General features: G+C 41.0%; 1 protein-coding gene across 1 annotated transcript in view; it reads right to left on the bottom strand.

Moving 5' to 3' along the window:
* LOC309550528 (CD109 antigen-like) overlaps positions 1-26,673 on the bottom strand; it is a 130,916-nt gene that overhangs the window by 61,173 nt on the left and 43,070 nt on the right. The window contains exons 8-15 of the mRNA XM_082250887.1: positions 24,635-24,725; positions 20,651-20,753; positions 17,802-17,911; positions 17,116-17,328; positions 15,306-15,401; positions 9,815-9,877; positions 1,819-2,001; positions 1,537-1,689 (exon numbers count right to left, since the gene is read on the bottom strand). Coding sequence (XP_082107013.1) covers positions 1,537-1,689; positions 1,819-2,001; positions 9,815-9,877; positions 15,306-15,401; positions 17,116-17,328; positions 17,802-17,911; positions 20,651-20,753; positions 24,635-24,725 — 1,012 coding nt within the window. The remainder of the gene's footprint in view (positions 1-1,536; positions 1,690-1,818; positions 2,002-9,814; positions 9,878-15,305; positions 15,402-17,115; positions 17,329-17,801; positions 17,912-20,650; positions 20,754-24,634; positions 24,726-26,673) is intronic.

Here is a 26,673-nt window from a genome sequence, read left to right as displayed (position 1 = left end):
CAGGGTACAGTAGAAAAATATTTAATTGTTTCGTTAAATATTCTCTAAAATTTGCACTAATGCAGTGAAAGCAGGGGCAATTACATACATCTGTAAAAATGTAAGATTCTCCACATCTCATAACACTGGAATTAAGAGCTTTCAAATGTAAACTTACTTATGTAGAAGAATAGATACACATTAGTACATCCATCCCACCCAAAGAAGGTAAAAATGACTTAATAAGGTATTGAAGTGTGCCAGTCCTTAAAGTGATATTAAACTCAAAAACAAACACTTGTATTAGTTTTTTTTTTCTTTGTAACTGTTTTTTGGTCAGTATGTCCAAAGTGTTCAGCAAAAGTGAGAAAAAACAAAGTTCCCGGGCACAGGATCAGTTAGAGGTACAGCTTGATTTCAAACAATGCATATCCACACTTACATTTAATACTATTCATTTCAGGGACCCTTCCCCTTTTTTCAGCCCTTGAAATGCGTAGTGGTGTCCACTATCTCCGTTAGTGTCTGCTACATGTGGAGAGGAGGCTGACAGGCGCCGCTGTTTTCCATCCTATTCGGTGGGTCTGGCTTCACTTTTTAGGCTCAGGGACTTGCGGTGGTTCCTGTTCAAGCTGCTGCTATACTCTTCCACTGCCTAGCTGTCACACAGAGTTTTAATGTAAGTGCAGATATGCATGGGTTAAAATAAATCTGTACCCTTCATTGATCTTGCACCCTGGAACTTAGTATTTTTTTCACTTTTGCTGGACTGCTTGGTCTGGTTTTTTTTTTTTTGTTTTTTTTTATGCATGTGTCGCTGGACCATCCCTAGGTCTGTTTTCACCAGGATCTGCAGATTTTAGTCATTTTCCCATGCTGCTCTTCTTCTTCTTCTCCCTAAGAACTATGATTCACCCAGAAAGAAATGGTGCTCTCCTAGGTTTTTTTTAGGAGCTGTGGATGTTGTCACTGTCTTTTGTCTGTCACTTCATGCATAGATTTTCCAAGATTTCACCTTTGGTTGTGGGTTTATAAGCTTGAGTGCTGAGTTACATGCACCTGGCAGTACATGTTTTGTTTTTTAGTGTCCAGCAAAAGTGGCAGTTAGAGGGTTGAGACAAACCATTTACAACTGACAGGGGTAATTACAATAGTTAGCTTGTATTCATTTATGTAAAATCTTTATTCCAAGAAGAGAAAAAACTTTTGCTGCATCTGATTAAAAGTGTTAGGTGGAGTTTGGTTTTAATTTGTTAGTCAAGTCCATGTGAATATGCTAGTGCAGATTAAAACCTGGTATACACTATGAGTTTCAATCCAGCAGGTTGAATGAAAAAAAAAAGAAAACTATCAGCGTAGAAACCAATCAGCTTCCAGGTTTTATTGTCAAAGCTTAATTGAACAAGCTGAAGTTAGAAACTGATTGGCTACCATGCACAGCTACACCAGATTCTGAGTGCTTCAGTTTTGAATGCAAATGTGCTTCAGTTTTAAGGCCCCTCCCCCCACTGCACCTATAGTTTGTTCATGTGATAGCATCCATTTAGTTATACTTACTCTGCTGGAGGTTAATTCATTTGCTTCTCCATAAAGTGTGGAACTTTTTTCAACAACTCGCAGTGCCACCAAGGAGCGGGATTCCTTCACATTGATAGACAGGGTGACATTTTCTAATGGTTTAGCACTGTTTTTACTCCATGATAAAGTCACCTATAAGACAAATGTCAAACTGAGCACCTGACACAATAAAACTTTAATGGAACATCACATTGACATAAATAAAACTTAAATTGTCTAGTGCTCAGTAAGCATGGTGTTCTCAATGATGCATTTTTTTACCTGGTTCTTTAGTGCACCTGTGATATTTAGTATCTGGGTGGTTTGGATTATACCACCAAAGCTGCTGTTCTGATTGAGAAAATAAACTATAATTTGAGCAGTGGGAGCCCAGGATTGTTCAGGAGTGAGACTAAATCTGGTTTTACTTTTGCCTGCAGCCACTATCATTCCATTTGCAGAAACCTTTAAAAAAAAAAAAGGAAATATGCATTAAAAATTTACCATAAAGGGTTTGTAAAGGCAGTATGAATTTTTAACCCCAAACCTTCCTCCTTCCATCTAAAGCATGTCTGAACTTTTATAACCTTGATCCTGTAGCAAGGAACACCTTTTGTTTCTCCCTGTGACACCATGACCAGTCCTGTAAAGTTCTTGCAGGGGCAGTTCCTACTGGCATAGGCAGGCAGCAGAACTACATTCTTTAATACGCACAGTGTTTGGGTAGGCTCTTAGCAATAAAGTCAATGGCATTGCTTTGCTGGGAAAGAAATTGATGAATGCAAGTGTGTAGGCAAGGCCTGAATTAGGTACCTCGTATTGGGAGAAAATACTCACACATAGTTTATAGCGTACTGATGTATTTTATATAAATCGTGCACAGTTTGTTTGCAGCAGCAGATAAACTGATCTTTAGTACCAATTTAAACATTCCAGACAATAACAATCTCATTGTTTACAGGATGCAACGGCTTCGGCTGCCAGAGGTAGTGTCCCTTTTAGAAATAGGCAGAGGATGTTTCTGTCCCTCGCAAGCAGGTTCCTTTCCATACCATTCACTCACCCGAAGCACGCTAGAACGACATGGAGCAATGGGTTCTCCTCACCCAAGATGGCTGCTAAAATCTCTCAATAGTTCAGTGCCCAGTCAGACTACCTTCCTCTCTCAAGGCACCGTACAGAATCTCAATGGGACCAATTCCCTTTCAAGGTTCCCCTTCATATGCAATAATGGCACTAGGCCAACTACAGATGGGAAGACTAGCTACACCTGTCTACACTCCCCTCCCTTAAAAGATGCCACCCTCTTCATGTAATGGACAACAGAAAAATGATATGTAGCGCACCCCCTAAAGAGCCGCAAGTAGAATGGGATCCCCCACCCTGCACAGCCAGGCACACTGAATTTTCACAGGCACTCAGAGTCAGAGAACAGTCCGTGACTTTGTTTTTCTTTTTTTTTTTTTTGTACTGAGGGATAATAACTTAAATAGGGATTGGCAATTATGGGATGCCCATTTGACCTCAGAACAACTTCAGGGACAACTCGTCCTATTTACAGTCCTATATACAGTCTCTATAAACACTCTCTATATATACTCCACTCTTTCATCCAGCACTCGCTTGCAGAAATCAGCTGGCACACTGTAAAGATCTGACAAATACTCAGTCCGATTAGAGCAAAAGCCCGTTATAGGCAGGAGCCAGAGGACCCTTGGATGTGTAGCAAAGTTCAGTGGTCAGCTTACATTCCTCCTATGGCTACTGATCCCAGCACCACCTCTTCAGGCACTGCCAACCCACCTGGCTGCAGCTGTCCCTTTCACTAGCCCTCCAGGCTAACTTCTCCCTGCAGTCCTCCAGACTTACACTCTCTCCACATTCCTCCAGACTAACACACTAGAAAATTACTTAGAACCCCAAACATTATATATATTTTTAAGCAGACACATTAGAGAATAAAAAAGTGAGTGTTGTAATTTTGTATGTCACACAATATTTGCGCAGCGATTTTTAAAATGCACATTTATTTGAAAAAATAAATTCATTTTAGTAAACACAAACACAATATAATGCTTTAAAATAAAATAAAAAGTAGTGCTTATACCATGTGTTCACGAAATCAAATCCAATGTGTAACTAATTAAACAAATCAGCCAAAAAAGTTCACATGATCCATATGTCCATATGTTAGAAAAATATGTAGTATTAGAAGAAACTTCCATGTGACCACCAAACAAAAAAAAAAATTATCTATGGTGCCAAGCCACCATTTTTTCCTCTTGCTCACTACCAAGCCAAATCAATTCACCCCGTTGTTTAGGTGCTCACTCACCTACATAATTTGACCTCTTTGTTAAAAGAAGGTCACAGTGCCCATTGGGTTAGGGTTCTCTCCTGCTGCGCAAGTGTCTGGTCACCCAGGAACATCAAAAGGGTCTTAAGGTCCACTTGTGATTCTCCTCCATGTCATAACACCAAATTCACATGAACCAAAGAAAAAACTCATAGCTGGGGAAATTGAAGATTTTCTGGGCTTCTATTTCTGCTACCAATCCTTCCCCATCTTTAACTGTGGGCTCAGCCCGAATGGAACAGCCACCTGATATAATGCTGCGAAGGTCTCACCATGTCTGTTGTTAAGCTATCGCTAAATATAACACATGCAAAAAGAGAAGCAATCTTCACAAGTTAATGGAAAGGCTATCCACAGCCACATCACCCCAAATGCGCCTGCTCTTGTCTGATCTCGGAGGCCAAGCAGGGTTAGGCCTGGTTGGTACTTGGTTGGGAGACTGCCTGGGAATACCAACTGCTGTAGGCTAAGCCTAAAGCCACATCACCCTAAATGCATCTGATCTCAGAGGCTAAGCAAGATCAGGCCTAGTTAACACTTGGATGGTAGACCACCTAGAAATACTGGGTGCTGTAGGCTAGCTTACAAACACAATATAATACCCATTTTTTTTTTGTAAAAGATGATGTTACACTGAGTAAATAGATACCAACATGTCGTGCTTTAAAACTTGAAAATGATCCATAGGTGACGCTTTAAGAGCCTTTACAGCAGGGGGTCGGGAACCTTTTTGGCTGATAGAGCCATGAACACCACATATTTTCAAATGTAATTCTGTGAGAACCATGCACTATATTTCAGGGGTCAGGAACCTTTATTTAATATTCATATTCATGGGCCGCAGCTATACAGTGAGTAGATGGAGCCGTATGAAAGTGCCTGGAGTCCGGTCGGGAAGAGAGCAGAGCAGGCAGGTATGCAATGAGGCCGGAGTGGTGAAGCGCCTGCAGGCCTGTGAGTGATGGAGGGGAGTATAGGCCCTGAGAAAATGGTGGCTGGCCGCTGAAGGCCTCAGAAGTGGATGTGAGAGGCAGCTCCCGCGGGTCCCCGGGTGTCAGAGGGGAAGGAGATCGTGCCTGTCAGGGCACAGGGAGCTGATGGCAGGTCTCCTTACCGGGCAGTGATTGCCAAGGCCCTCAGATGCACAGCACACGAGCCGGCGGCGGTACCATGAGTAGGCAGCGGGGTCCGTAGCGCGGCAATCCGGTCTCCCAGAGACGAACTGAGGGTAGCGGTGGGTAGCCCACAAAGTGTACCGTCATTGGGTGCAGAAATTTCCTTGGCACAGGGCACAGCTACGCGGATGGCACTGGATTGAGTGGTAGATGTGGCAGAGCTTTGGGACTACACGTCCAGTGCGGCTCATGTTCGGACACGCCCCCCTTTATTAAAGATTTGTCTGCGAGCCAGATGCAGCCATCAAAAGAGCCACGTCTGGCTCGTGAGCCATAGGTTCCCTATCCCTGCTTTATAGGTTACAAGTTTAGAGTTACACAGGACTGGTGCTAGAATTATTGCTCTAAATCTGATGTTTGTGGCGATAACTCACATGTGTGAAGCAATTGTTGTTTACATATGTGTTTGGGACTTATGCGCATGTTCACATTTGCATGGGGGCACTTACATTTTTTTTTATTATTATTATTATTATTATTATTATTTGTTTAATTTCAATTTGTTGTTTTTACTCAGTACTATTACATTTTTTTGAATTTGGATCAACTTTATTGCTAATACAAGACATGAGCAACAGGAAAATGATGAACAGCAGGAAATTATTAAGTCCTCACCACTATCGGTTTCAGACGTCACAGAAGGGGTTAAGAAACTTCCATTCCTTCCACTCTTCATAGTAAATGCAATCTGATCAGTCTCATCAGTATCACACTCCCCTATTGGACGGGAGAACGCGGTAAAGGTGGGCAGCAGCAGGAGGGGGGGGATCCCCTTCCACTGTCTGTAAAAGTGATCAAGCGGCTGTATAGCCTTCAGATCACTTTTACAAGAAAGAGAATCCACAGCTGAAAACAATGGTACCAGTAAAACCACCTCAATATGAGTCCGTATGTATATACGTACAGCGGTATTGAGGTGGCTAATCCTCAGGTGATCCCATTATCAAAGTAATTGTCTGACTGTACCTGAAAGCCTTCCTTGCTCTAGATATGTGAGTGAATGATCCCTCCATGTCTTTGTGATGTCAGGATCCTGTTGGTGGCTCATTCATCAAGGGAATGTTTCTTAGACATCAGCTGGAACTCTTGCCACCGCTATAAGAGGGCAACTTCAGGTTTTAGGGTCTGCTCTGATCCTTGGCAACTACCATCAGTTTATACCCGGAAGTGTTTAGAGTAGCGGGCATTCGCCAGGAAGAGAGCTGTCAATAGCTAAACAGTAGACATTTCTGTAACCATTGAGTTTGTATGCAAGGAGACAGCTTGCTTATTTGCTGAGTAGAATATCCATAAAGTAGCTGTGTAAGGGGTGGGCAATTCAGATGAATTGAGGAATAAACTGCAGATATTAACCCACCAGTCCCAAGAAAGAGTGAAGCTTGGTAAATGCTTTCGGGATTGGCCAGTTTCTCATACCCTGAACTTTGGCCGAGTCTAGTGACACCCCTTCAGCCTCCACAACATGAACCAGATTTTGGATGAGGTCACATTTGGTAGGTTTTAGTTTCAGTTCATACTGTGCCAATTGTGTGAATGCTTGGTCTAGGATTTTTTGTACTGAGTGCATTTGTTAGGACAAAGAGGTTGGAGGAACATTCAGTGTTCTGTAGCCCAGCAGCAGGTAGGGTTGACAATGTTACTTGGGATCTCATTGCAGCAGAGGCTCTGTGTTTTTTGCTCACACATGGCAGAACCCACTGGATTTTTGCCAGATCAGTTATTTTTCTCTACTTGCAGTGGCTTCAAAGCGGGGGTCGGCAACTCATCAATCACAAGCTACCCGTCAACTGCCGACAGGTGACTGGTAGATTGTGAACATGTCCCAGTGTTTTCAACCCAGTCTTTACCCCAGAGAGACGCAGGTGCACACTCTATCCTAGGCTGCAGAGGCAGGTCCTGCCTTTTGCAAATGTGTGGCTGCAGCACGGGAAAAGCCTCTGGCAAAGCTTGAGTGCGTTTGGGCTCTTCTACGAACATGCTCAAACTTCTCCTTCTTCTGTGCTCATCTTACCGGCCCTCCTCCCCAATCCAAGGGGCTTGTGGGTGATACCAGACGGGAAGGTGAGAGAAGATTGTCATCAGGGATCACAGCCAGGACATGTAGGTTTGCCACTGCACCTTCTCTGCGCCACTCTGCATTAAAAACAACTCCTGTGCCCTCCTTATACTCCAGCCCTCCTGATGCCCCAGCACCCTGCCCTCCTGATACTATGGCCCTCCTGATGCCCCAATACTATACCCTCCTGACAACACAGCCCTCCTGATGTCCCAGCACCATGCCCTCCTGACACCACAGTACCATTCCCTTCTGACCCCCCCCCCCCAGATATCATACCCTCCTGACCCCCTGCACCATGCCCTCTTAATACCTCAGGCCTCCTGATCCTCCAGTACCATGCCCTCCTGACCCTCCAGTACCATTCCCTCCTGACCCCCCCATTACTATGCCCTCCTGACACCCCAGCTCTCCTGATCCCCCAATAACATACCCTCCTATCCCCCCACTGCCATGCCCTCTTGACACCCCAACCCTCCTGATCTCTCTCTACTGTGCCCTCTCAATCTCCCAGTACCATATCCTGCTGGCCCCCAGTACCATGATCTCCTGATCAACCAGTACTGTGCCCCCCTGACCCCTCCACCTATACTTTTACCTCCAGGCCCCAGCCCTACATACTAATGACCTCTGTACACTGCCATATATGCTACTGACCTCTTTACACTGACCTACATCCTACTGACCCCTGTACACTGCCCAACATACTACTGACCTCTGTACACTGCCCTACATCCTACTGACCTCTGCACACTTGTACACTGCCCTTCGTCCTACTGACCTCTGTACACTGCCCTACATACTACTGACCTCTGTACATTGCCCTACATACTACTGACCTCTTTACACTGCCCTACATCCTACTGACCTCTGTACAATGCCCTACCTAATACTGACCTCTGTACACTGCCTTACATCCTACTGATCTCTGTACATGGCCCTACCTTCTACTGAGCCCTGGACACTGCCCTACATACTACTTACACTGGCCAAAAATCACAGCAGATAACAGGCATAAAACTAGTCAGGAAAATCAGCCTGCAATACCAGATTTTCTGTTTTTATGATGAACTTCAGACATCTGGGGGTGACCAATTACTCCCCAGAAATTAAAAGAATTGTGCATAAAAGTGAATGACAAATTTCTCACTGAAGCTAACTTTTAAGGTAGGCTAAGTTTATATTTTTACATTGACATTAGTTTTAGTAGATTTTTCTAGGCCATCTTCTTCTTAATGCCGCCTTTACATTTACGTTGGGGGCTTGCTAGTTAAAGTGATTGTAAACCTCAGTCACGAAATCTGAGCAAAGCACATATATCTGTACTGTTTACTTATCTAACTCCAATGCTCTAAATGTCAGTTATCTCTGGTGCTTTGTTCCTCTGTTATCAGCATACGGCACTTATGAGACATTTTCCTGACACATAAGAGAAATTTGCGATAGGGCAGGGAGCTCAGCACACAGCTTGTCTATTCAGAACACAGCTCTGCATGTTCCTTCATTCCTGTATGCAGTGTGTGGAGGGGGGTGTGTACCTTTTCTCCAATCAGCTCTCACACACTGTAACTGCAGATCTCCACCTCCTCCTCTGTAATACTAACAGATAGAGAAGGATTTCAAGGCCCCTTTCACACTATCGGACCGATCAGGTCCGCCTGTTTTTTTTTTTCAGGGGGACCTGATCGGGCCACCCATTCTCCTCTATGGGGAGGCAAATGTCAGCGGACATGTGTCCACTGACATGCGTCTGCCATCCGATCCAACAAGATCCAATGAAAACAGTTTGATGGCGATACGTTCGCCACCTGCCCAGCGGATCGGATCAGATCGGATGAAAACGGACATGCTGTCCATTTTCATCCATTACCCCAATAGAGGAGAGTGGGACTCTGACAGATCTGTCTCTGCACTGTGAGCAGAGATGAACCTGTCATTCGTCTGCTCAGCAGGGATCAACGGAGCAATCCCCGCTAAGCTTGGGAAGTACGTCAAGTGGATCCATCCCGTGAGAAAGGGGCCTTACATTATTCTGCCCTTTTGAAGGGATGTAGGGAAGATATGACTTAAGATAAACAAGTAAAACTTATGTAGGATGATCAGTTTTATCTCTGTGTTTCATCTGAGGCTGTTCATTTCACTGGGGAAATGAGAGGGTTTACAGCCACTTTAATTTATTTTAAAAAAAAAAGGGGGAGGCGCTGCACCCCAATGATCTTTGATCTCTTCAATATTGTCCAGGTAGATCTCCATCTCTGAAAGGTTGCCTACTCCTGATTTGAAGGGACAAAGCACAGGAAAAAAAGCATGTATTGCAACAATGTACTGAATGTGTTTTTTTTTTTTGTTTTGTTTTTTTCTTCCAGACATGCATTTTAAAACATTTAAAAAGTCAGTCTAATACCACTCAAACAGCATATTTCTGTATTATGGATACCCTTAGCTCATTCAGAAGACATAGAACACCACAAGGAAGTGTCAAATCCACTTTGCTATGCTGTTTGATTCAAAACTATTATCATGAAAACATGGAAGAAAACTCTTGCTTTATAACACAGTTATAACAATTTATTGGGCTAGAACGAGAGATGATGTCACCATCTGAAAAATGTTTGCACACTTTAATAATCAAAGCCACTGAAACCAAGAATAAACCTAAGATGACCAAAATGTTCTAAAATTTTTACATACCACATAATAAACATCTTCAGCTCCTGGATATGTATTAGCTTGTAAATGAAAAGGTGTCCCAACCTGTATGAAAAAAAAATTATTTAGAAGGTGCGGAAATCAGTGATTTAATATAACAGCCAAGCAAATAGGATTTTAAAAGAAGGCCAACAAAAGCAGCATCCTAGACCTCTCATGAAGTGTTTACTTTAAAAATCGAGACCATCTTTAAGTTGTAAAGCCAACTTTTTAGCTTTTGATAGTAATGGAGTAGTGAAGAATTAAACCGTTTGTCAGGTGTTCATTACTGCCTGTGTCCCTGACTTGGGGGATCTCTTCACTCTATTAGTTCTGCTGACAGTTATCACAGAGACAGAAAGTGAGGGCAAATCCAAACATTTTGAGTTGTTACCAGAACAAAGGGTGAAATTGGGGAAATTTGGAAAAGGGAAATTGCACTGCACAATTTTTGGAAATGCACTGCAACTGGATTGCATGGTACTTTTGTACCATGCGATCTGGTGCGAGCAAACACACTGCTTTTGCAACCAGCTTTTGGGGTATCATTAACTTTGCACCCACTACAACGGAAGGGCAGTGTAATTGGAATTTGATGCGGGAAACTGGTTTGGAATACCGGAATTACATTTTAGTGTGAATGGGCCCTAAATCCTTCAAAGGGGACCCTTGGTTTGGTGACTACTGTCAGAGTTTAGTAGAGAAAATCCCTTTGTAAAGGGATATTTTATTAATGGTACACCAGCTTCAAACAATAACCAGATAACAACAACAAATAACCAAAAAATGATGGCTTGACATACTTTTTAACTTATTTGAAATGGAAAATAAAAATTAGAAATCTCTTAAAAGTGGAGTTACTTATTAGAACAGTAGTGAGAGACCTTCCATGTTACGCAGTCACAATTTTAAAACTGCATGAAAATACACTGCTAATCTGATTACTATGACCTGTTATCACTAAACAACCCCAGTCACAAAGAAGCATGAAAAAGACAATAGAAGAATGATTCTGTGAGAGCTAGAGCTTAGGTTACTGCTCAGGCTACTGGTAAGGCTCCATGAACACTGGCTTAAAAAACGACAGTTCTCCTGGCAGAAAAAAACACTCATATAGAGCATTTTTTGTACAGAGTTTAGACGAGTTTAAGAGAGTTTTGCGTTTTCTCTGCCAGAAAGCTCCAATCAGAAACGCAAACCAGAAGGGTTTTTTTCTGCCTCTAAACCTTGAGCTTAAAATATGCCTCTAATCGTCCTAATGTGCATGGACACATAAGATAACATTAAGCTGCTTCTACAGGCAGAACACAAAACTCCTGTAGTAGCAGAGATTTATTCCAGTGTGCATGGAGCCTAAGGCTTGAGATATTATTCTGGAGAAAAATGCAAAAAAAAAAAAAGATTCATAGTAAATGTATAAAACAAAGTAATATTTGCCTTATGAATTTCATATGGTGTGGGAGTAATAGTAAATAGAAGCATTTTGTGCAAAACTTGAAAACAGAATAATGCATACTTCCCAACTTTCTGAGCTTGGGATGAGGGACACCTATTAGCAAAAGTATGTAGGCATAGGACACTACCCCTGCCAACCCCTTAAAGGAGAATTGTACAAAAAAAGATTGGTTAAACCTACAAGTGCTTTTTTACCACTATTATTATTTTATAATGGCTTTTGGAATTTACAAATGCAGCAATTTATGGATTGGAATTTGATTGGATGAAAGGTTTAGCACTGGGAAACATTTTTTGATAGATAGATAGATAGATAGATAGATAGATAGATAGATAGATAGATAGATAGATAGATAGACAGACAGACAGACAGACAGACAGACAGACAGACAGACAGACAGACAGACAGACAGACAGACAGATAGACAGATAGACAGATAGACAGATAGACAGATAGACAGATAGATAGATAGATAGATAGATAGATAGATAGATAGATAGATAGATAGATAGATAGATAGATAGATAGAGCATTTTATATACAACTATATAGATCAGACCAAAATGAGGGACAAATGAGGAGGAAAGAGAGACAGATGGACTTTGTTATGAAGGAGGGACAGTCCCTCAAAATCAGGGACAGTAGGGAGCTATGATAATGGGTTGATATGTGGTTAGATTTTATAGAAGAAATTGCAAACCTGTGTGTAGAAGAGTGTTACTTTGTGCAACAATATTTGTAATTCCTATTTATTGAACTGTAGAAATTGTTCTTCTGTGTACTTCATGGTATGATTTATTTTCTGGACTGTGTGTTCTTGTTGTCTTTAACATATGTCCAGCACACTCAAGCTAGTAAAGTTGATCTGCAGCAGCTTTCTCACACAGCTTTCTCTTTTTTTGTGTGTCCCAGCCAGCACCAGGCAAAGAAAGTTGATAAATATCACCTCCAAATTGGCACAAAGAAGGTAGTCCCCTTTTATATAGGTATACTAATTAGCACTATTTTAGCCATGGACATGCTCTCCAAGCTTAGTAACATCAGTGCTGCCACATTAATAAACTAAATAAAAATAAATTACAAATATGAATACATTGTCACTGATTGTGGTTGATTTCCTAAAACTAAACTCCAGGAAAATGCTGAAAAAAAAATTAAAATACATATAAGGAAGCTATTTACATGCCAAAGGGCCAAAGGGTTTGAACATGTTATTTAAACAGTCCTGAGATTCACAAACAGTGTTGAGACAAGGCTATCTAGTGCCCAGGGTGAAGATGCCAAATCGCGCCCCTCCCCAGATGTATACGCATTATGTGTCAGCAACCCCCCCCCCCCCCCAAAGAAAATCTAGCACCAATCTGCACACTTAACACCCTAAGCATAAATTCCTTTTGCACGCCAACATTTTCCCTGAATGAATATTCACCCACCTCCCAGTACAGATCTCCACCTTGCACAAATCTTTGCCCCCCCACCCCCAATCTCCCTCCCAGCTCAAATTCTCTCTCCCCAAATTCACCCTCCTAGTATGAATAACCCCCCCCCCCATGATCATCCCTATTAGCACAAATTCCCCACCCAAATATACACCCTCCTAACACAAATACTCTCCCAAAACAACCGTTCTAGCACAAACACACCAAATCCCTCTTCCTACCTCACCTCCTCTTTCTCACCATCTCCCAGCACAAGTCCCCGTCCCCCTAAATCACCCCTCCTAGCAATCATCATTCTCCAGGAATAGGGAGAAGCAAAGCCGCTCAGGTGTGTCGACTTGACCTGGTGCTGGTAAGACCCGTCATCCGGAAGTTTTGCAAGTAAAGGTAGAAGAACCGCACTCAGGTAGGTAGAAGCAGATGAAAGCAACAAGTGGTTTTATTCTTCAAATGGATAAATGAACAGACAGTGCAATGGGGAACAGATGTCCAGGTTAACGCGTTTCACGGCTCACATGGCCACTTACTCATAACCGTTACGAGTAAGCGGCCATGTGAGCCGTGAAACACGTTAACCTGGACATCTGTCATCTGCTTCTACCTACCTGAGTGCGGTTCTTCTACCTTTACTTGCAATCATCATTCTCCCCCATCCCAGCACAAATCTCTCCAATCACCTTCCTAGCAAAAATCCCCCCCCCCCCTTACTTTTCCTCTTAGAACAAATCCTCCCCAAATGTATCCTTCAAGAACAAATCTTACCCTGCTACCTCCTAAATTCCCCCTCCCAGAACAAATCCCCTCCCCACAATTCCCCCAGAACAAATACCCCTTCCCCTCATTCAGCACAAATACCCCCCCCCCCCAAATCACTCCTCCTAGAAGAAATCTTACTCCTCTCACCCCTCAAATTCCCTCTCCCAGCAAAAAAAAACCCTCTCCTAGCACTAGTCTTCATCTCCTTACCCCCTACTAGCCCTCTCTCATCCCCAGTACAAATGTGCTTTACTCTACCTACCCCCTAAGGTCCCCAGCACAATCCTCTCCTCCTTCAACACACAGACCTCAGATGAAGGTCTGCCTTCTGGACTCCTTCTCAGGTTGCAGGCTGCCTCCTGGGCTCCTCCTTATCCTGACAGGACACAGTTAAAGAGGAGCCTAGGGGAAGCAGCATTGCAAAATACTTTTGACAGGCACAAGATTGTAGCACTGGGGACCTGCATTAGCGATGGCATTGGCTGTCAAATTAGAACTTTATAGAGTTTGTTTACCCCCTACCTACATTCTTTGCTGGGATGGGGGCAGGTAAACAAACCTTGAACAGTCCCGATCTGACACTCTTAATGGGGAGCACTACAGTGGCACGAGTGTGGAGCTGGAGGGGAGGGAGAGCACAGCCCACTCCAGGCTCTCTCTTTCGCTATAGATTTGGCATGTCACTTTCTGCGCTAAGCTGACAGGAGTAGTGCAGTTGCTGTCACGACTCCTGTCAGCTTGTAGCATCAGGAAATCTCATTGCAGTGCCCCCCTCCTCATCACATAATACCAGCACCCAGGGCAGCCACCCCCCCCCCGCCCCGGCCCGGCCCGGCCCTGTTCACAAACCTCTACTGGAAATTTCAGCCTTATTGGTGACTTCTCATTTCCCTAGCACAGTAAAGCATTACAAATTGGTCACCTTCCCATTCCCAGCCTGTGACTGAATGATGTGACTGAGAAAGTAAAAATTCTCCCTTGCAGTGGGGCTGCCCCTGCATTGCAAGTGTTAAATGTTTCTTTAGGTCTAGGGGGAACCAGAAGACTTGAAGGAGCAGCAGCAGACTGTTGAAGTTATCACTCTCCTCTCTAGTTCTTTCACCATGTTCCTTGTCAGCACTTGCGCACACAGCAGAGCCTGACTGACTCTTTTTGCTGACTCTCCCAGTGTTCAATATCAAAATATATTCAAGTACATTAACTAGTTATAATTAAAGGAGATGCATGGAAATAAAAAATAAGCATACATACTAACCTATATGGCTGCAGCATCAGTTCAATGTTGCAGCTGTCCCAAACTGAGCAGTCTCTGTATCAGTGAGCAGAGAGTGGTGAATGTCAATCACCATTCACTGCTCTGCCCCTCCAGTGCTCACTGCAGTGTTGGTCTTGGTCTGGGGAAGGGGAGAGAGTGGCTGGATCAGCCTCTCAGCGGGACGCTGAGAGATTAAACCAGTTGCTGGTCAGGCATCTGAGTGCACGCTGACCTTAAAGTCAAGATCCTTTTTGAGCCTAGAGTGGCTTTATGACAAATTGGGCATAAATACGGGCACTCCTGTAAGTGCACTCCTGTGACCCAAAAGAGAAGTATGGCCAAAAAAGCATTGACCATACTTCTCTGTAAAAAATATATTTAATTCCTGTGTAATCAAAGCCTAACTACATGAATCACTGTTTTTACATCTGCACATGTGTTCAGCTTTAAAGAAGTAACCTTTACGCCAAGCAGGTCGGCACCACTAGAACTAAGCTTATTGCTTTAATAAATCAATTAAGTACAAATTCTTCAACTAAAGTAAAGAAATAATTTTTGCAATTGTTTTGATGTGAATTTTTCTTGTACCTTTAATGAAGTTTCTGATATGTTTATCTGGATAAAAGGATTCACTGCGTTTGGTATTTCTAAGTAGAGTGATCGAGTTGCATTCTGGTATTCAACCTACATCAGAAAAAAAAAAAAGATTTTAGGGCAATCATTTTTACTGGCAACAATCTCAGAAAACATTTATAGGAAGGAAGGCAGGCTATAGACAACAATTAGTTGTGTCACTATTTTTAAAAGTAGTGTTAATGTATAAAATATTTTCACCTCAGTTATTAAAAAAAAAAGGAAAATGAACACCATTATATAGTTCTACATTTGAACAACAAACAAGATATAACAGAAATGTACATGTAACGGTTATACCCAATCCTCACTTACATTTTTGCAGAACAGTCTACCTGAGCCAGTGTATAAGTCAGTGAGATCAGTTGTAATATTTCTGACCTCTAATTGAAAAAAAAGTCAGCTGAAATAGGATTATTTTTAATAGACCACACCTCCAATTCTCATTGCATCTATTTCAAAAAATTACCTGATTCACACAGGTGCTGAGGCCCATATACCGTCTCTAACATCTCTGGTGTCTATAACCTCCAGGCAGCAAAACTGAAATCTATTAGGATGTAGGGGCTGCATGGACACAGCAGTTTGTCCAAACGTGATAGGTTTGCTGGGGGTGGGTGAGTGTGCACACCTATCACATTAGGATGTGCAGCTGTATACTGGCAGCCGATGAGTCCTAATAGATTTTAATGTGCTGCCTGCATACAGCACCAGGAGGTTGGAGATGAAAAAAAAAATGGCCCATTTACAGTACACAAGCCTCAACGCCTGTTTGAACAAGGCCAATAACTTCACTAGGGGGCCTTTTTAAAACAGAGAGTAAATAATATCTACCCTCAGACTGGACATTGCAGTATTTACTACTACAATCTACATTTTACATTTCATTCATAAAATTCAGGCTGCGACGTGGAGCCTATGGTGTTTTACGAATTGATAAGTGCCTAACATTGCAGGGAATGCTCTGTGATAGGGGGAGAGTCTGGGTTCTCCTTCTCCTGGCACTTTTTTTCGTCCCTCGTGGAAATAAAAGGAGCTTCATCTCCATGCAGTCTGGAGTCTGGAAGCCTAACATTTTTTTTATATATCAGCTCACTCTCTACAATAATACAACATACAATTTGACAGTATAGCTAACACAGTAATGGAAGCTGAATCCAAGGTTTTTCCATTTATGGACAGTAAACCTATAGAAAAAAAACTGGACTCGGTTTAATATAAAGGAGGTGGAGGTCCAAAATTAAAGTATCTTAATGCAAAACTTTTTAGCTTTGGATAAAGTGGAGAGGGATTAGAACACTTGCCAGCCTTCATTGTTGTCTGTGCCCCCATTAGAGAGATTTGCCTTCTCTTGTGCTGTTTTCCATTATCATTGAAAGTAAAAGAAAATCCCAAATTTTGGGTTGTCGCCAATAAAGTAATAGAGGGGAAACCTTCCAATGGGGACACTAGTTCTGGTGACCTGGGGCTCCCCAAAGAATTCCCTTAATTTTCAGGGGTTTCCTCTCACTTTCTGTTTGGCTATGGGACAGGAAGTGAAGGAGAATCTCCACAATGAGACACAGATGGCAAAATAAAACCTGACAGGGGTTATAACCCTCCCTTACTCTATCTAAAATGGAGAAAAAAGTTTTGCCCTTAGTTATGCTTTAATTATAGACTGCCTTTTTCACACTGTGGCAATGTTGGCATCATATACTCTAGTAAATGATGATGTAGTTTCAGATTTTTAAATAGATTCTTTCATATGTATTTTGGCACTTACCTCCAGTTGTGTCAGTGGAAGTGACTGAGGAATAGGAAATTCTAGACTGACAATTCCAGACTCTGAAAGGGTATAGTTTTGCCAGGAGTCATTAAAACGTGCAGTACTGCTGTTCTCCTCGAATTCCCTTTTGCTTTGCGTTATTTTCACGAAAACCTTTTTTTCTCTCTCTTCTTTGGTTAAGGGTTTATTGTCAATCCTTTGTACTTGAATCTGAGAAAAAAAAAAAAGTTGTACCATTTACTTTAGCCTAATTATTATTATGAGGGGTTTTGGGAGGCTGCAGTTAATATGTTGATTCAATAAAGAGAGGGAGATTCTGCACACACAGTATAAACTTTCTGTTTTGAGCACAACATGCACTGCTTTACAGCTCTATGGCATTTTAATAAATCCCAAGTTTATTATATTTAAAATGTTGTGTGAGCATTTTGTATATTGGTTAATTTATAACCATGAAAAAAATGGATACATGATACTGTTTTTATTGAATAGGATGTAAAGTTGTAGTTGTTTTTTTTTTTTTCCCCTGGGTTTATGTCCATCACAGAGTGTACACGATTTACAAATAATTTGTATAAAAGAACAGTCAACTTCCTCGAGCAGTCAACATTTTAGGTACCTTCACATAAATGAATAAATATTAGCAATGGCATTAAAATATACCCAGGATTACTATTTATTACCTGAACTATGTACTTAATGCTTTTCTCAAACATTGGTTTCTGGCTAACGATGTTTAGCCTGTATCTTGAATCCTCCTTTATTACATACACAATTTCCTCTACAGCAATACCTATAAAAGGCAAAATTCAAAATTCTTTACTATTCACGATTAATGTCACACATGCAGATTACATTTTGTTGAATGATGCTTGTATTGTATCATCTAAGATTCAATTTAGTACATTTTCCAAAATTATTATTAGTATACAGCTTATCTCATATGATTCTACTTGATATTTCTCTTTTAGCATCTTTCATCCTTTCTTCTGGTTTACATAGAAAACAGGAGGGAGCTTCATCTGCCACTGATCATATTAAAGTATCCAGTAATTAGACTTAAAAATATCAAGCAAATAACCAAAAAAAAAAAAAAAAAAAGAAAAAAAAAACAATAGGCTACTTTAAAAGTGACTTTTAACGAGTTTTTCGTTGAAAAAAAAAAACACCTAAAGATTAAAGCACCCATGCCTCTTGAAGCTCCCTCCCACCCCACACACCCTAATGACCCATCACAATAAAAATGTAAATGATAAATGCATTTTAAAGTCATGGTTAGATATGGGCTTGGGCATTCTATTCTATTTGAACATTAAAATCTCACTTTTTCACTCCAATCAGCTGCAGGGCAGGTCATTCCCATCACACCCCACAGCCCACATAAAAAAGGGTGGGATTCTGGTGATGGCAGTGTCTTTATATGGACACTTGACCATATTTCGTCAATGTCATTGGTTAAAACGGGCAAGTGTACATATAAAAGCACTGACGTTACCAGCAACCCCCCAGGATGTGTTTGCAGCGAGTTTGCAATGTATTTGCGGTGCATTTGCAGCACGTTAGGCCTTGTTCACAGCAGCCAAGAAAAAAACTAGGCATCTGGGCAATTTAACCTAGGCAACCTAGGCATCTTAACACTTCTTAAACTTGTGTCAAATGCGCATAGGGCAATTGGGCTTTGAGCATTTTTAACTTGCCTTTAATGCGCGTTAAACACAACGCAGATTTAGCAAACAAATCGCATTAACTCTATAGATGTGTTTTTTAAGCGTCAGTATTTTGAGTAAGTGTGAACAAGGCCTAAGAGTGTCAGGGAATTCTTTGTCCTTCTTTAATGCACTAGTATATTGTGTATACTAGTTTATGTTGATTGAGCTGCATGGCTGCATTGATAGAGGTCTCAGAAAAGCATGAAGGCTTTCTAAACTCCCTTCATTCTGATCAAAGAATAAATGTGTTGCTGAAGCTGCTTTTATGTATTGATGGAACTCTCTGTAGAGGATTAAGAAAAGGAATTGCAGGCTAATACAGCACTAATGCTGAATTATCATTTTAGGTAAAACGAATAAATGTGTTGTTAGGAAAATAAACACAGTAAGGGTAGATTTAGACTTGCAACGCTTCCTCACTATCTGTTCTGACCCCATTTTTGATGACACATGCACTGTAACCACATGCATTGTGTTTGTGGTGTTTCCCCATTGACTTGCATGAGTAGCGTTCAGCGACCTTGCCACCTGCCAATCGCTACGTGTAAACTTTGCCTCGGGCACAAAGAGAAGCATTGCAGCTGCAGCATGTAAACATCCCCATCCACTGATTATTAAGGGAGGGTGGTTGGCAAGTGGCAAAAACACATGGATCACATCCACTATTATGTTGCTGTCTTTTATAGGGTCAGTACAGTGGTAAGACAGAGTAACATCAGTATTTTCCCAATATTTTCCCAGTATTTTCCCAATATTTCATAGAGTATTTCATGAAAAACTGAACTGTGTATTGTTTTAATAAAATATTAGTTTTAAAATATTATGACCATGACTATGGTTTGTTTAAAGGTTAAAGCTGAACTTTAGGCTAACAGCTAAATGGCAAGGACAAAGATAATTTTTTTCCTAGGAGGGTCAGCTATCTCAAATTATCAAGATTTGTAGGAACCTTTGGGCACCCAGAGATGAAAAATAAGGCAGCGTACTAGGCGCACTGCAGTGAATTCGGCAAAATTGTGTTTGACTGGGAGAGGCTTTAAACTTGAACCTGCATACAAAGTGCAGGGGTCAAAAGTATGTGATGTATATAATGCAGGTGTCTGGAATATTTAAGACATAGAGTGTAGGGGTCAGGTGGTGCAATGTACATAATTCAGGGGTCAGATGCATGTAGTGTACATAGTGCACAAGTCAGGTATATGTAAAGCCCATAGTGCAGGAGTCAAGTGTATGTAACGTACAGGGGTCAGAAGTATATACAGTTGTCCTCTATGCCACTCCTATCAGCAGGAATGAATGAGGGTGATGGTCCTGATGAGGCGCAGTATGACAGCTTGAGCCCTGTTCCTGGCCCAACACCCATGCCGTGGATGCACAGATGAGCTGTTCTACCTACCAAAGTTTTTGTATTTCTGTCCTTTCATTCAGGAGATTTACACAGCCCTACCACACAGCACAGGTACCATCCTACAACAACTGAACAATGAGGGAGAAGCAGCAGACTAATAAGCTAATTTCTCCACCATTCTCTTCTTTTCTCCTGTCAGCATGTACCTTGTTAGCTCGAGCACTATGCCACAACTACTTGGCTCATTGTGCTGTTTCTCCCTCTCCCAGTCTAAAGTCTGCAGTTTAGGGGATTGCAAGGAACTGATATTAAGATAAATTAAGGTATTTACACTAGTTTCTTTATTAAATACACAAAATAAATTTTTAGTAGATGCGTACTGTTTTTATATATTATAGTATTATAGTATTTTATTTATTTTATATTAGTTTTTTATTTTTATAGTATTTTATACAATATGAGTTTAATAAATTACCGGTCAGTTCTTCATATACTGTGGCTATTAGGTTTATTCCTCCCCAGTAAATTGTATTATACATTTCTGTATATGCAAAGCTGAAGTTCACAGCCCCCGATATCTGAAAGCAACATTGCACCTTGTTAATAAATAATAATAAATAAAATAACACAAGTTTTAATTAACATTGATTTAACAAAATCTGATTATGATGTGCTTTTACATTGTCCCTATAATGAATTAATTTGTGGGGCTGGTATAGGACAAAAACATTATTAAGAAATAATGGGATAAATCAATGCTGCAAAACAAAATTTAGAGCTGATTTACTAAAAATGCCTTTTCCACTTTGAGCTGTGCTCACTAAATTAGATGTGGGGGAAAAAAATTCTATAGTCTGAATGATCATTTGAAGTGAACATAGGTTAAACTGAATAATACTCATTTAGTATATCAAGCACTTGTCAGGACTCAGAAATAATACCTTAGGAACCTCTATTAGAACACATGCTAATATCACTTTACAGTGGGTCCATGGGTAGGTTAGGATGTTTGGTTTTGTAATAGCATTTGTGTGTAATTTTTGGAAAAAAATTAAAATTCCTGAGGCACGGTCTTGTCAACTTAGTCACTAAAGCTAAAGGAAATTCTAGTGCCCCCCTTTCTTGGTGGGCTCGAATCATGACCGTTTATTGAACGGTATTTCCACTTTCAATAAAAAAAAAAATATAGCAAATAAAAAAAAATTAGCATATTAAATTGGAACACAAACCAAATAGAAAATTGTTGGTATTAAAGGTTACCTTTTCATTTCAATCTGCAGCAATGTAATTTTCAGTAAAATTGAATGCAGTGTGGTATGATTGATGTACAGAACATCCCCAATGACATTATCCATTCCATTTAATGAAAGGTCATGTTTTCGGCCTACCAAGAAAGGGGGGCACTGAAAATGAATGGGAGGGCATGTGCTTATTAGAATCAGCTGATGCACTGTCTGCATCCCTTTAGTAAATAAGGGAGTATCTCACCAAAAATGTTATTTCTGTCTCAGAGAATACCTAAAATGTATAATGAGCACCAAGCCTTTCATTCATATTCAGTATCCAAAAGGACAGTTTCAAACAAACAGCTAGTTCCTCTGTGCAGAAACAGGTAAGAATCTGCAACAACGTTTGTTAAAATCCATGCAATGTACTGTCTATTAGACCCCTGATCTCTGTTCTGCCTTCCAAAGCAGCCGATCAAACATATATTGGTGTTTTAGATACACAAGTCAATGGTAAATGCATTCAATTTGTGCATAACAAAGGCATAACATTTGTTACAGTTGTGCTCTAAAGTTTGCATAGCCTTGGAGAATTGGTAATATAGAGTATGTACCATTTTTAAAGAAAACATAAGAGTGAGTGGGTAAAACACATTTCTTTTATTTCTTATGGGATTCATATTCAGCTCTAGGTTATAACAGAATGGCACAATCATAAATCAAAACACGGCAACAAGTAAACAAATTAAATTACCCCTGTTCAAAAGTCTGCATACTCTTAGTTCCTAATACTGCGTATTGCCCCCCTTAACATTAATGACAGCGTGCGGTCTTTTGCAATAGTTGTCTATGAGGCCCTGAATTCTTGCAAGTGGTTTAGCTGCCCATTCGTCTTGGCAAAATGCCTCCAGGTCATGCAAAGTCTTTGGTCGTCTTGCATGAACTGCACGTTTGAGATCTCCCCAGAGTGGGCTTAATGATAGGAATGAACAGTCAGGAGATGGTGATGGCCACTCCAGAACTTTCCCCTTTTTCTGCTGTAACCAATAGAGGGTTGACCTGGCCTTGTGCTTGGGGTCATTGTCATGCTGGAATGTCCAAGAGCATCACTTGTGCAGCTTTTGTACAGAATGCAAATTGTCTTCCAGTATTTTCTGATAACATGCTATATTTATCTTGCCATCAATTTTCACAAGATGTCCTGTGCCTTTAGAGCTCACACACCTCCAAAACATCAGTGAGCCACCACCATGCTTTACAGTGGGGATAGTATTCTTGTCACTACAGGCCTCGTTGATTCCTCTCCAAACATAGCGCTTATGGTTGTGATTATAAAACTCTATTTTGGTCTTGTCAGCTCAGATTACAGTGCGCCAAAAGCAGTGAGGCGTGCCAAAGTTTCACAGGGCCTATTGTAACCAGGATTTTTTGTGGCATTGGTGCAGTAAAGGCTTCTTTCTGGCAACTCGACCATGCAGCTCATTTTTGTTCAATTATCGTCCTATTTTGGGCCTTGAAAACCACACCATCTTTTTCCAAAGCAGCCTGTTTTTCTCATGAGTTTATCTGTGGGTTTTTCTTTGTATCCCGAACAATTCTTCTGGCAGTTGTGGCTGCTATTGTTCTTGATCTACCTAACATTGGTTTGCGATCAAGAGATCAACAAATTTTCCAGTTCCTAATAAGTGATTGAACAGTAATGACTGGCATATTCAAGACTTTGGATATCTTTTTATATACTTTTACATCTTTATAAAGTTCCATTATCTTGTTACGCAAGTCTTTTGACAGTTCTTTTCTTCTCCCATGGCTCAACATCTAGCTTGCTCAATGCATCCACATGGGAGCTAACAAACTCATTAACTATATATAAACAGACACTAATTGCAATTTAAATAACCACAGATGTGGGAAATTATTCTTTAATTGCCATTTTACCCTGTGTGTGTCACCTTGTGTGTCTGTAGCTGGGCCAAACATTCCAGGGTATGTAAACTTTTTATCAGGGCCATTTGGGTATTTTCTGTTATCATTATGATTTAATATGGAACCAAACAACTATGTGATAATAAATGGCTTCGTATGATTCCCTATCCTTAAGGTTGTACTAAACACACACTGTTTAAAATTACATTGTTCCTTCTATTTCTGTATGTGATTGATGGCACTTAAATTATTCAAATTACTTGATATACAACTGTTACATGACCCAGTTCTTTCCCAGCCTGTCTGCAGGAAAACATAAGCAGAAGGAGCCTCTAGTCCTCTGCTGCTGCTCACTTTTAAAATAAAAAAAACAGCCTTTGGAATCCAGAGTAAAAATGAATAAATAATATCAATAAACTGTTTTCAATTGTCATACAAATATATATTTGAAATTAAATCTTTATTATTTTGTCAAAATAACATGGTGTGGACAGATTTCTGCCAGCCACAGGCTGTGTCATGCTCCTCCAGCCTGTGTCTTAGAAGAAGAGGGAGGTAAAGCCTCCATTAATCTACTTGTAATATCCTCCCCTCATTGTGTTTAGCTGATTAGTGGGGATGGAGGAGGAGGACTGGCTCCTAATCACAAGATCTGAGGAAAGGGCAAGCCCCCGAAACATGTTATTATGGTGACTGGCTTCTCTCCTTTGGTTTGACATGGTTTGAGTGCTCTCCAGGACTTCCAGTTTGCCCTCACCAGCCGACATTTGGGCGTTCGAGTGTATGACATCACATCCAATTCCTGGGACACGCGACTTCCAGTGGACGTGCCATCTCAGTGGCTCTGATGGCCCTCCTCCACACACTTCTTCCACTGTCCTGAGGCTCCTGGGCGGTGTAACCTAGTGTGGTCCAGGATCATGTGTCATTCTTTAGCTTTTGTGATTATGTGTTTCTCCTCTTCACTGGCTTGGTGATATATTAGTGTGGACACTCCTGCATGCCATGCTTTTTAACTTAACATTAAAGTGGATTTTGATTTCATCTAATTTTGGGCATTTGGCTCTATTGGCTTCCATGGGGCTGGGAGCATTTATTAATAGGTTTTTATGATGTGGGTTCAGGGACACTTTAAATAAAAGACAGTTTTTTGGCAAGATCAGTTATATTTTTAATATCAATGCCAAAATTTCACCATTTCTGCCAGGGTATGCAAACTTTTGAACACAACTGTAAAAATATTTAAAACAATAACTTTATGATTTTTAAGGTACATTGTCAAATAATAAATGAAAATGTAAATGTACCTGATATGTCTTGCTTATTTGAGTATTTACTTCAGTGTATTGCTTTATTGTTATTGTTACATTGCCTTTTACAGGTTTTCCATAGCGATATCTATAAAACAAAGTTTAAAAAAGCAGATTGTCATATATAAACATGCTTTAATTACATACATATTAAAAACATATTCCAAAAAATTTCCATATTACCAGTTTTGGGATCTTTATGGGGGCATACTATGAGGGGAGTGGGGGAACCCCCACCTCAGAGTTTTTGTTACCAATGTAAACCTGTACTTTAAAGAGTAACTTTACTTTTGTTGAGAAAAAAAAATATTCCCCGCTGGGTGATCTACTTGGAGAATTTGCTGCTCTCACAGTCCAGTCTGTGTTGTTAACATGTGTGAAATGGCCTCAGCCTTACACCAATCCACAATCCTGGTCCCCTGATGCGTTTTGCCCCAACCTAGCTCCATTTGCTACTGCTTCGCTGATTGGCTCTTTACTCAGCTTGTTCTTTGACCACCCTTTTGCCTGTGCCTCTGTTCCTTGCCAGTGTATGACCCGGCTTGCTTGACTCTGCTATTTCTAGTGCTGTCATCAGGATCAGCTTACCCACTATCTGCTATCAGTGTACACCTCCCCTTCATGCTGTTTCCAGTACCAGTCTGCTTGAGTTTGCTGCTCACCAGCTGCCACCCAGCCTGCCTGCATCACTAAAGACCACTGGCTACTACCCTGCCTGGCGTGGACACCTGCTCTGCTAGCACGACTTACAGGCACTAATGCCACTCTGCACTCCTGCTCCTTCTGTTCACACTATCAGGGGCCCTGAGTCAGAGGTGTCAGAGAGGCCTTCCTCATCATATCAGGCTCTACAACCAGGTATGTGATAGATTTAAAGGGTGAAGGGGAGATACACATACTAAAAATGTTTTCCCCTTAGAGCCACTTGAATGGGGGTGATTTTATAATTATAAATCACCTGCTGCACTTGCAAGGACTGAATCCCTTTAGACTTGATTTACTTTTGGGAATATCTTATCAAAAATTACATTTTTGTTGCAGAGGATGTCCAAAATCTGATTTGTATCTTAGCACAGACTTCTGGGAAAATCAGTAAGCTAATCGCAAAATCAGGAAATTACGGTACATTTCTGGGGGGGTGTCCTGTACACTATCTGTAGGCCATATAGCTTTGCATTTACAGAAAAATACAGCACTTCAGATTGAAAAAGAAAGGTAATTTTTTATTAACGTTCAATTACAATATGACTTGTGTAGGACTTGTACATGCTATAATATGTTTTTTATTTACAATTTCTTTCCATGAAAGTGGAGTTACCCTTTAATCATGATAAGGTTGAGCTTTGAAGTTATCTTTATAAGAACACCGCCACATTAATTAATCTGCACGTTCATCAAAGTGGAAAGATAAGGCATCCTACTTTTACTAAATAAACTTTGGAATCTTCCTAAAAGTTCCTAAACTTTGAAATTTGATTCCCAATTTGATGCCTAAACATTTTTTACCAAAATGCAAGAAATGCATTAAGGTAAAAAATGTTTAGGCTTTAGAACTACTTTAACAGGTTTCCAAACGCCCGCTGCAAATTTACTGCGGCAGGTTGGCTCTCCAGCACCAACTGATGTAGCCCTACGTCGGTCACGCTCATGGTGCTGTGGGGCGAGCGCGCACCGGCACGTTCCCGACCCCACTAGGCAGCGGGGATGCCGCTCCGCTCTGAGAGAGAAGGACAGTCAGCTGTTGTAAACCTAGCTGACCGTTCTTCTCTCTGAAATGATCACAGAGCAACTGTGATCCTTCTATATAGGATCACAGGTCTCTGTGGTCATTTCACAAGCCCATCCGCCCATAGTTAGTAAACACTCCCCTAGGCTCACACTTAACCCTTTGCTCCTCACTGTGTTAACCCCTTCCCTGCCAATGTTATTATTACGGTAACAGTGCATATTTTTAGCACTGATTTCTGTAGTAATGTCATTGATCTCCCCAAAATAGTCAATAATTTCAGTTAGGGGTCCAATCTGTCTGCTGCAAT

This window comes from Pelophylax lessonae, assembly GCF_965119305.1.
Source record: "Pelophylax lessonae genome assembly, chromosome: 3".
In the NCBI taxonomy this organism is placed as follows: domain Eukaryota; kingdom Metazoa; phylum Chordata; class Amphibia; order Anura; family Ranidae; genus Pelophylax; species Pelophylax lessonae.
The sequence above is the reverse complement of the archived record's forward strand: the minus strand, read 5'-3'. Positions and strand labels throughout refer to the sequence as shown.